This window comes from Cimex lectularius, unplaced genomic scaffold (genome assembly GCF_000648675.2).
Source record: "Cimex lectularius strain Harlan isolate CLEC.00 unplaced genomic scaffold, Clec_2.1 scaffold115, whole genome shotgun sequence".
Taxonomy (NCBI): domain Eukaryota; kingdom Metazoa; phylum Arthropoda; class Insecta; order Hemiptera; family Cimicidae; genus Cimex; species Cimex lectularius.
Window position 1 is genome coordinate 1147109 of NW_019392707.1, and position 12224 is coordinate 1159332.

General features: G+C 35.3%; 1 protein-coding gene across 1 annotated transcript; it reads right to left on the reverse strand.

Annotated features, from left to right (window-relative positions):
• Positions 1–3805: 3805 nt before the first annotated feature.
• On the reverse strand, positions 3806–10841 carry LOC106666923 (RING finger protein 121). The gene is made up of 8 exons (XM_014394462.2): positions 10467–10841; positions 10351–10385; positions 7460–7592; positions 7200–7354; positions 6898–7126; positions 6708–6841; positions 6129–6230; positions 3806–4282 (listed from the first exon to the last, which is right to left on the reverse strand). The coding sequence occupies exons 1-8, from the start codon at positions 10500–10502 to the stop codon at positions 4162–4164; spliced, it is 945 nt and encodes a 314-aa protein (XP_014249948.1). The 5' UTR covers positions 10503–10841; the 3' UTR covers positions 3806–4161.
• Positions 10842–12224: the final 1383 nt, after the last annotated feature.

The following is a 12224-nucleotide window of genomic DNA, read 5'->3' on the forward strand; positions in this document are numbered from 1 at the left end:
AAGAACAGCAAAGTTATAGCACAGAATGTGAAAAGAAATATCTTAATTTATTTTTTATTATTGTTATTTTTACTGTTTTAAGAATTATAAAACCTTTCCTCTATTGTGACCTAAATGTATCTATTGTGGAATCCATATAAATTATAGCCATACCTTGGAAAGCGCCCTTTTCCTATAATATTAATCACTTTCCTTGGTGCCTCTTTGCACACCTCTTTTGGTGTGACAATTGCCTCACCGAAGTGGCTCAAGCCTTACAATAGCCAGGCTAATGCTTCACTTCACAAAGGATATGTTCTGGTGTCTCTGGTTCCTTCTGACAGAGTTGACATGTTTCTGTCTCTGCTTTGCCTGATATATTCTTTGTCTTTCATTGGCCGAGATTTGCTTACTGTACATGCCTTTAGATGGTAGTTAAAGTTACTAGTATAGAAAGCTATAATTTTGCTCAAATTCTGCATGCAGGAGAGTTCCTTTGCCTTCCTTTTTGGGTGATTTATAAATCTCTCAATACCTACAATTCAATACCACAATATCAACTTTGGCCAGTGCTTGAGTTTTTCTTCCTCGATTTTTCCCGTTCCAACTTAAGCACACATCCTGATGCATCCAGTATTGGTTCAGGTCCCATGGGTGAGAGGGTTGCCCCTTTTTTGGGTGGTTTTTTATCCTGTTCATTTCCTTCTATACGTTCATGTCTGGGAACCCACTTTTAATGTAATCTTGTTTTGTTTTCCCAGGGTCATTAGGCAATTTAGGCATTCCCAGACAAGTTGGAGTTTTACTGCCTTTATTGTTGGGCTTTTCTAGGGTATAGTAAGGCCATTTTATCCCTACACCTACTCCCTGTTCCATCTTCAATCCATCTGTGTACCATATTAGGGCCCCTTCTTTAAACTTGGGGCCACCTTTCTTCCAAATGTCTCTATTGTCTATGCCCACTTGGAATGGTCTGTCAAAGTTGAGCTTTCCCCACATTTTGTCAGACATCGTTGTAGCCACCTCATTTATTTTAATTCTTTTTAGAATTTTGTGGCGGCTGCTCCTTAGAACTGGCTTTATTTCCTTGTATCTCAGGGGTCTGTTGTCACTCGAAATCACCTTTTGTACATTAATAAATATGTATGGGTGGACGGTAAAGGGCTGTTTTCATTGCTGTAGTGGGGCAGGTATGCGCCCGTTATATTAAGACACACTACAAGTCTTTGTATACTCTTTAGTTTGGTCTGTGTCTCCTTGTTCCGTATTTTTGACCACCATGCTAGAGCTCCATGTGTGACCAAGGGTCTAACTGTTGTTGTGTATAACGAGTACAACATCCTTTATTCCCCAGTTTGTATGGCATAATCTCTGGATAATGCTTATAAAGCGGGCTTTATAGCAGAAGGCTGCCTATGTGTTTTCCCCATTTGAGTCTTTGGTCAAAGGTTATACCAAGGTACTTCGTTTCTTTGGAGAAAGTTAAGGCTTCATCCTTTACAGTGATGGCTTTTATAAATAGTTTCCTTCTTTTTGTAAAAGGTATGAGATGTTTTCTTAGAGTTTATAATTAAACCTTTTTCTCACACCATCTTCCTACAATATTTAGGACATTTAGTATATGGTTTGACATAGTTTTCTCAAATTTCCATTTTATGACCATGATTGTTTATGATTATTACCAGGTCATCTGCATAACCTATGGTATGATTTGCTGCTAGTCAGTTTTATGAATTTTTTTGGGATAATGTTAATGGGTCACACATTTTTTAGATATCTAAAATGTTTCAAACATTAAGAAGAACAAACACATTGATATTTGAAACTTGTACAGTACCTTTTTTTAAAAAAATGCAACAGTTTATTCAGTAAAAACATGCTAGCAGACCCAATGAAATCATACCAAGAAATTTGTAAGTATTTTCCATAATGTGGTTCTTAATTTTTTCTTTGCATTGTCAGTGTTTATTTTGATATCGTTTACACAACTGGTTTTATTGGATTTAGACAACATGAAAAGCATTAGAGCAAAATTCCAACTTTTCTTCACCTCCATAAACTTTAAATATTCTTCAATAAGTTTTTATCAGTCAGTCAAATTGAGCCGAAGGGTGTGTTTCCCATCAAAATCGGGTTTATATATTATACTTTCATTGAAAGTGGCGGAATTGCTTGTCATGCAGTGGAGTTGTACTTCCTAGCAATTTCCCAATCGCCCCCGGGTGAACTACAAATCGCTTATTCGCACACAATATGATGAAAAGTGAATCTGTAGGGGGCCCATCAAAAAACTGGCTGTGTCATTTTGATAACTAAATATTTTATCGTATGTTCTCAAAAATCCACACTCCCCTCTTCAAAACAATGGAGGGTTTTTCAAAGAACAAGATTAGAGATGCCCTCAGAACATACAGTTTTAAATCACATCGCTCTCATCTTGTCAAAGGGCTTTGGGACAGTGATTTTGATAGATGGGATTAACCTTCCTTTCAGAGATGTTGATTTGAGATACAGAAGAAAATATTCTCCCATACATACTGTGGACTGATGAATCCAAGTTCACCACAGATCGTATTCTCAATTGGTTGAATTAGAAAGTGGCCACAGGAAAACCAAAATTAATCATCACCTAAGTTGTTCACATTCTGTGCTCTTGTTGTAATTGTTATGGTGAACGATTACCAAAATAGAACTAATAAGAACTCTGCTTAGAAGTAAATTATTACAGAGTAACAATAACGGGAAAGGATTGTAATAATTAAGTAAACAAGTTCTCTTGTGTACACAACAGCAACATCAAATCAAGGTATTAAGGTGGATTTTCTCCTTCTTGTCAAATTTTTCCACTAATTTTGTATTTTTCTTCAAAACGGGATTTGTATTATATTTAAAAATAATTTTTTTAAATTATCAACATGAATAAAGAAAAAGAAAAGCATTTGCCACCTTTCGAGCATGATTATCTTATTCAAACCCTATTTTTTCACAGTTGATCATTCTATCCTAGTTAAAAGCACGTGGTTTTCAAGCTTATTACACAAAGTTTTTATTACTTGAATAGCCCATATTTGGCAATTGCTCAGGTTTAAATCATTTCAGCTAAACACAAAATGAAATGGTTAAAGGTATCATTTTAAAAACTTATTACTATCAAATGTGAAATTTATCCCGCTTTCTAATGGCGCTATCAGATTTGCTATACCTTAAAGAGCAAAAAAGTTATGATGGTTTTAACCTAACAGTTTTTTGGAGAGAAGAAATTAATTATAAATATCTCCGAAACTATTGAGAATTTTTAAAAAATGTATAGAATATTTTTTTGTTGCAAATAAGATGAAGAATCATCTTGAATTTCTCGCATAGTTTATGAATCACCATAAGTATGCACATTCATTTGAATAGGCAAGTTAAATACATTTACATATAAAAGCACTTTTGTTTTTTTAAGGTATTTTTTAAAGTTTATGGATGTGACAACAAAACCTGGAAGGCCTGTTTGTAGTCATAACTAATTAAATAAATCAAGTAGATATGAAATTAACAAATTTTTATTATAACTTAATGAAAACTCATAAGGTGGGGTTGAGATGGGAAGTTGATGTCCGAGTGGATCGAGGTCACGATAGCTCAGGTGGTAGAGCAGCGGCGTATCAAGCCGAAGGTCGTGGGTTCGAATCCCTCTCGTGCCATTAGCTTTTTTTCATCTCGACTAAAAACCTTAATTAATTTTAATGATTTAATTGGTCAAGCGGACCACGAAATTAGTGAATTTTATTATAACTTTAGCATTAATTTTGAAGAGCTACATAAATTGATAGGAGAAATAGAAAATTTATAAAATAAGATTTTATTAAACTTTGAGCAAATAACATAAGAACAATTTATAACACAATGGACGAATCAAACAGCTCGGTGATTCACAGGAATGTTAAATTAGACCAAATATGTGCTATTAAAAAAAATTATTTCTCGTTTATTAAATTTTTTTACATAATGTAAGCTCACCCAATTTAAATTTCAATTTATATATTTAATTCATAAGCACAGAATGATGAAAAATTTTCAGTTTCAATAAATTAAACGACACAATTCAGAATAAGAAAACAATTACAGTAGCCAATCTGTTTAACAGACCGTAAAAAATAAATGACTAACGACATATCAAATTTTTAAAAATTTCATTTAATGTAAGCCTAAAACATAATTTATTCCCTGAATGAATCCCAATATCACTGGTTGCCAGGCGACTAACAGTCTGAGCCAGTCCAATAAAGATCCATACAAAACATGCGGCTTTTCCCATCTGTCCTTTATTAAAGAAATATAATACAAATAATTCAAATTATGTAAATAAACATTTTTTACAACAAGAGTACTCATTTACTGCCTTACTGGTTGATGCTACAGCCATAGTCTGCCTTGCAATAGCCTGGAAAAGGCTATTGCACTTAGGAAAGCCATACCTGAGCAATGAAGACAATGAAGACAAAATACCAGGTAAAGCAGACTGGGAGAGAGGGATCCTAGTTAATGCCGACCGTATTTGGCATACAGATGGCACCAAAACTGAGTATGGGTCAGGAGCTGGTACTAAACCAAGGACTAGAATTCATGTAAGCCTTGGCCTTTCAAGCGGAGACTGTGGCTATTGAACACTGTGCTAAGGAGATTAAAAGGCTAGTTATTGATGAAGAATAGTCATCTACTCAGACAGCACTGAGGGCAATTACCACAGCAGTTGTAAAGTCCAGATTCGTTTGGGATTCCATTATTGCCTTGTCCCCTTGTCTGGGTACCAGGGCACACAGGGCAGAGGGGCAATGCTCAGGAGGAAAATTTGATAAGATCACCTATTGGCCTTGAACCCTTTTGTGGCATAACAAATTGCCAAAAACGTGTATTCATCAGACAATGGATTAAAAATGAATACTCTGTTCAATGGAAATGTAACCCTGGACAGTGCAGACTTCAGAGGCATATGTATAGACTCGGAGTGGTGGAAACAAGCCTATACAGATATTGCCAGAAGAAGAGACAACGAAACATGCCCTATGTTGGTGCGAAGGCTGTAGGCTGATTCCTACTCCTGGGAGAGGAAAAGCCTGGGCCTGAATGAAAAAGGTGTGGAATCTGGCAAAAACCCAGGAGATTTAGGTAATAGAGACCAATATGGTCGTGGTGTGCAGATCAGCTCCTACTGTAATCTTTAACTTAGCTGCATCCTCTGAACATGGCATAACCAAATAACTCCCTTTTTTATATGGTCTGTTATATCCGGCTTGCTACAGCTTTCTCAGCTTTAATTTTTACGAATTCTCCAATATGACCAAATATGTTTCTAAGGACCTTTGCTTCACATATGCCTAGATTTCACTTCCCTTTGTTAATATCAGTTCTCCCTTCCATACATAATGACAGATCTAATGTTTTATAGATGACTTGCTGCCTAGTTATTAGTTATAGATATAGTTGTTTAACCAATTCAGGGCAGTCAGTGCTCTTCATTCCCCAAGTGAAGAACTGAGAGCATGATCTCTCGTTTTACTCTCTTCACTTGTGGTGATATTCTCAGTACCTCACTGGGGGAAGCACGAGAGCATCTCGCTCCCTGTTCCCTGAAAGAGTTAAATTTCCAAACATGATTATTTTAGAGTCGAGAGACACCTATTGCCTGCTGCTATTTGTTCTTTAATCTCGAAATTTGTGTTTATCGCCATGCACTCAGGTACCCAAAACTTTTGTATTATCCAAAGATATGCTCCTTTATCTACACTTACTCTTTCTAACTTCCTTGAATCCTTGCTGTTTTCATTTACTTATTTTATTCAAACTGATACAATAACTGCACGTTGTTATGACATCACTGTCCGCATACACCATATGCCAAGTCAACCTATTATAGATTGCATCACCAGGGTTTGTCTGGATTGCTCTTATTGCCTATTCAAGAGTCAAATTAAATAGAATGGGTGCCAATGTGTCCCGCAGTTTAACCTGTGACTTGAAACTCCAGACAAAACGTTACCTTACCTGCAACCTTGTTTCATTCCACGTCTAGCTTTAACTTATTGTATATTTACAGTAAACTTATTTATAATACACTAGGATCGTTATACACAACTGTTATTGTTTACAGAATGAAAGGATACGGGTTGCAGAACATCTTTTTTAAATCCACCTTCTCTTTGCAATATGGGCATATCTGCTTCTTGCCAACAATGCACCATCCTCTTATGCAAAATTCATGAAATCTAAACATCAATATGTTAAGGATATTTACATTATATGTAAAAAAACGATAATTTTAAAAGCATAATTAATTACAATCCTTCACACTGGACCTTCAGTGGGGCATAAAGCCTGCTAGGGAGGAATTACTTTTTTGGGGGAGGGGGGTTTCTAGAGGCTACTGTTCGCTTGGGGAAGAGTTTTAGAGGCAATCGAAAAAGCTGTCTTTGTCTGTTATTGGGAGTGCCCGCTTTATAGAAGATTTTAATGTGAAGAAACTAATAGAAAGACGCCCGGAATCAGAACTTGTCCGTTCAAGGGAAGTGTCTGGTTTTTAGAGGTGTCCGTGAAGAGAAGTTTCACTGTATTTGGAATGCCCAAATGGCCCAAAATCAATAAAGTGAGAACAGGTGGACCAAGGTGATCAGAGATGGCCAAACTACAGATTCAATTACTGTTATGCTGAAATCAACAATGAATAAATCAACACCAAAGGATACACATGTTCACAAGATAATAAATAAGTATTTTCAAGAAGGCCTTCTTCATCTTGAGACACCAATACACTATTTCCACATACTGCACATACGTTTTGGTCGAGAGATCTGGTTGGCATTCCCTCTTTAGAATAATACTGAAAAATGTTACATCATTAAATAAAATTACAACGATTGATATAAAAGTTAGTACTCCGATGTGAGAAGCCATCTTGTCGCTCGATATTTCTGCAATATCCTGTCCCAAGACTCCATAATACAAGCCATAAAATAGGAAATGCATACCGACATCCATCATCGTATGTGCTTTAACATCGAACAATTTATTAACACCCATCATAGTAGCGACTAATATGACATAACTGACTATGCCGAGTGTGTAACTTAATCTGTATATAAAATAGAACCACTTATACACCAACCTAATGATAAACAATACGTATGGATTAATTATAGTATTTTAGTCAATAAGGTATTGAACAGCATTGCACTAACCTTGGTGTGGTTCCCTTAATTGGCTTTTCAAGCGCTTTTTTCACTATGAATGCTGTTATACAGGAAAATATTAGCCAAAAGAAAATAAAACGCCACCACTTATTCATCAAGCTCATTCCTAAAGGAATAAGCCACATTCCGGTCAACGTTACTAGCTGAAAATTTAATTAAATACATAATATAGAAAAAAAATCCTTCTAAGCAATTTTTATTAGACCAAACACATTAAACTTGAGTAAATGTGAAACAAAATTTGTAACCTGATATGACTTTGGTTTCCATCGTTTCCACAACACGAGGCCTATTTGAGCTACAATTACCGAAACGAAAAATATAATAAGAATTTCGGCATGCATCACATCATGTCCTTTATGCTTCGTTTCAAACTCGATCCTGTAAAAATAAATTTATTGATGAAAGAGGCAGATTATTTTTAACTTGCAAATACAAGTTAAAAATAAAAAAAAGTTAAAAATAAAAATAAAAATTTTAAAAGTTAAAAATAAAAATCTAACAATGACTAAAACCCAAATAAATATTTCCAAAAATGACTAATTAAAAAAAAATCCTATTTAGCAAACTGTCGTTTAGAAAAAGAGAAATTATAAAAATCAAATAGAGGATTATTCGTTAAATCTAGTTATTTTTTACTAACACTACTTACTACTAACTACTTACTAATAACAACTATTAATATATTAAATAATATTTATTATAAATGTATGATAAGTTTTCATAGTTTTGAATAAATTGTAATAGTAGATCATTTAGTATGCTCATGTAATCAATTAATAAAGGTAAAGATTATAAAAGATTGATTTATTGTGAAAAGTTAAACATTTTACAAAGATCTATGTTGATAATACAATCAAGAAGAGACAGTTTTGACACATCTGAGAATAGGGCACTGCAGGCTCACCCATGGAGAGTTAATGGCTAGAGAATCACCTCCTTGTGAATCCTGAAGGGAATTAGTCACAGTAAAACACATAATCAAACAGTTTGTTAAATATGACAATGCTAGAGGACAACATCACCTGGTTGGATATTTTTGGGAACGATTTCTCAAATATAGACAATCTGACAATATGAGCAGTTAAATTATTGCTCAAAATCTAGATTACTCAAGCCAACTTGATATGACGCGATTGAGCTTGATGGATTGCGCATCCCTCTGGGGGCCTCGGTTCACTGCAAAGACCCCAGATTTGGATAGGTGTGGATGTTGGCAGTGGCAAAGCCCTCAGATGAATACAATTAATTGCAGATGCGTTCATTTTTGATGAAAGAGGTGTGTCACAGGGGGTGCTTGTTCCAATGTGCATTTTTTTTACAGGTTTTACATGCATAATGAATGTTGCCTTTATTTGCTACCGAGCTTTGGCCCTAGTTAAGCTTGAACAGCTGCAATGCAATTGAGATATGTGGTGCACACAAAGGGTGTAAAATCTTATTGTAAATTACAAAAGCTGGAATTGCCAATGGACTGCAAGAAGTGACAGGGTCAACTCTGAACATGCACTTGCAGATCAGACAGACGCGCACAAACTTTTCTGGTTACCTGGTAATAAAATGTAAAAAATTAACGCACCACCTTTAAATTTTAATGTATTTACATTCATTTTGCATACCAAAAAAAGGTTTGGTTGAAGTGAAAATGTTTATTACCTATTCTAAAAAAAATGAAAAATAAATAAAAATGGAAAAAAAAACTTTTTGTCCCCTTTAATATCAAGTATTTCGACCTCTGGCACTAATCACGTCTGTTAAACACCTCTATTCCTTGGAAAAGATTTCTGGTAAAACCCTGAGGAATTCTTTGCGATTCATCAAAAACAAGCGTTTACAACTCTTCTAAGGTGTTAGGACATGGGTTTCACTGGTACTCGTCACACTTAAGGTGGTCATAAACGTGTTCGATCGGGTTCAAATATGGAATTCGAGCTGTCCACACCAAGCACTTTCCAACCTCATTCAGTTAGTCATTCACAATTGTGCTCTACACAGCCCGGCATTATCCTGCATTAGCAAGAATTTCTTATCAATGTGGGGGGTGGGGGCAAATGGCACTACACATTCTTTGATTATGTCTTCTAAGAACCTCTGTAAAGTTGCATATCTTCCTCGCACAACACCAATTCGGTGCATGTGGCCGAGGAACTGCCACGCCAAAACATCAATGACCCACTGTGGAATGTCACCAGAGGAACCATACAGCAGGGGGCATACCTTTCTCCTAAGTGTCTCCATACGAAATTACATCCATCTGAAGATTTGAGGCCAACTCTCACCACATCTATAAAGAGATCTCATCCCCAATCTTACAATGTCCAAATCACATGTTCCCGTGCGAATTGAAGCCTGGCTATTTTGTGAGCTGTGGAAAGAAGAAGTTCATGAGCCGAGTGCTGGGCCCTGAATTTATTTTCATTCAGCCTTCTTCTTATCGACCTGGAGGAAATAGAAGCATTTCGGACTTGTCTTATCAGTTAAATTTTTTATAACATTTCTCGTAATGCTGCAGTTTCGTAGAGCCTGATGACGGATGAATCTATCATCTCACTCATCCGTAGACCTAAGTCGATCCTGTCCTGGCCTTCTAAAGTGAAGCCCTGTTTCTCTGAAGCGCCTAAGAACCCTTCCTATCAGAGAGTGATTTACACTCAGTCTCCTGGCAACTTTGTGCTGGCTCAATCCTTCCTCTAATAATGTTATGACCCTGACAATGTCATATATTGCTAGAGCAATTGAAAAAGATTTAGAAATAGAAATAAGAATATCAAATGACATCAGTGAAGGAAAAAGATTAACTGAAAGCAAACTTTAGGCGTAGAAGAATGGAAGGGCATAATTCTACTTTTGTGCAATTGGGATTAACCAGAACAAAAGTAAATAAAGCATTATTTACCGTTTATTTTGACCAAGATAGCTTCTCATTACCCGAAACTAATGTAGCAAGATAATGTTTGTAATTTTAAACTAAATAAATTGAGTGGTGTGTTAAATTTGGCTATCAGTGTATATGTATATAAAGAAATACTTGGTAATAAATCAACAACAAAGCTCTTAAGGCATGAAAATATCAGAAAAATGGTTAGTTATTGATTTTTATTTTGTAAATTTATTTATATAGAAAAGATGATCAACTTGCCTATGGATCTCCTCCAGAGTCATTCCCTCTCGCGACTGTCAAATAAAAAATGGATTTTATTAGTCTTATTTCTTGCCCAGGGAAATTTGGCTCAGGAAACTGAACAGAAAACTCACCTTATTATCTAAAGTTTGACGAGTGACGAAACCCATTTTAGACAAGAAAATAAAATAAATTTAATTGAACTAGTTTAAATTGGAAAAGCGGATACCGGTTCGTAAAATAAATAGTTTGTAATTAAAATATTTCGAGTGACTAGGAAACCAGGGGAACAAAACAAACATCACCAGCCATCAGCTGAATATTTGTGTTCATTTTCAATTAGTTTATTTCTATTTGATTCCAACGCGAGAACGTAAACCGGCGTCGAAAAATTGAAAATTTCATTACAAATAAAAGTGGAAATTATTCCAGGAAAGAGGCCGTGTTAAGAAATTCAAATCAAACACGGGGAGGTAACTCAGAGTCTCTGCTCGGGTAACCATTCCAGAAGTTATTCCTCGAGGGAGGAATCAGGATTTACCGGCCGACTTCCAAGACAAAACTCAAAAGTAAAATTTCCCATCAAATCGTAGGACTTTGAAAAACGTCCAATCGGTTAAAATTGACTTTCCCGTTTCAATGAAAAATCTAAAAACTTTTCCAGCTCATCTATGTCACCGAAAATTTGTCGAAAATAGTTTTTCATATATTATGTTTCTTGACTTGTCCAATGCTTTCTGGGTGGTCGACCATGGCTTACTTATTTGGAAACTCGAAAATTTGTTCGGTTTTTCGTCCTCTAGGTCTAAATTAATATCCTTTTATTTGTCAAGTCGTAAACAAGTTGTCAAACTATCTAATAACAAAGTTGGGGATCGCGGTAGCCGAGTGGTTAGCGTGAGAGACTCTCGGCTTATAGACCCCGCGGTCGGGGGTTCGATTCCCGTCTCCTCTGGCCTTTTTTATTCAGGACCGTGACTACTATTACCTTTATGAATACTCATAATAATCGTCTCCTTGGCTAATATGCATCGATCATAAATTCGTCTGACATTCCTATTAATTCTGGCGTCACTCAATGTGCAATTTTAGGACCCTTATTTTTTTTACTTTTTATTAACGACCCTTCTTGTTTAAATTACTCCAAATTTGACTTATATACTGACGATAATCTGTACACAATGTCTCCTTCATTTAATCTCTGATTCCATTTATTTTTTATTTATACGGGTAATAGACTCAGTTACAAGTTCTATACGAGTTTAAACTATACATAAGTAATAATGAATAATTGAATCATAAATAATAATATTCATATAAGAATAATTAAAAATATGGACATATTCAACGTATCAAACACAGATAAAATATTGTGTCATAATACACATGTATATAAAATAATAAATGAAGTGAGAAGAAATGATAAAATTTTAATTCAACAACATAAATATATACACAAATATAAAGCAAATGAGAAGGAATGATTAAAAAAACCTTTATAACCAACTATAAAATCTCAACAGATTACAAAGGAGAAGAAGAATTCAGGAGAATATCAGATACAAAGGCTTGGTGTACAAATAGCTCCAAACATGTGAAGGAACAGGATCAAGCGTTTTCTGTAGAGGCCCAAAATATGAATGATCAAACTCGTTAGGGAAGTATGTTTTACTAATTTCTTGAACATAATGGACTGCGGTGAGGGTGCCCAGTTTGTCCTCCAGCGTTAATCCCAGCCCAGACCATTACACCACCTTCTCCAAACTGCACTGAAGGGAGCACCTTAAACTTCTCAAAAATGAATAGGGATATTGCCAATTTTGTAGTACTTACTTTCCTTAGCATTTTTATTTTATTTTTACTATAAATTGCATTAAAATTTATTAGAAATT

What these genes read in the sequence shown, in the direction of transcription:
- LOC106666923 (XM_014394462.2), bottom strand. Translation starts at nt 10,502, where the DNA reads ATGGGTTTCGTCACTCGTCAAACTTTAGATAATAAG. An exon ending in GGAAACCAAAGTCATATCAG is followed by an intron (nt 7,355 to 7,459) that starts GTTACAAATTTT and finishes TTAAATTTTCAG; the next exon opens with CTAGTAACGTTGACCGGAAT. An exon ending in AGATGGCTTCTCACATCGGA is followed by an intron (nt 6,842 to 6,897) that starts GTACTAACTTTT and finishes AACATTTTTCAG; the next exon opens with TATTATTCTAAAGAGGGAAT.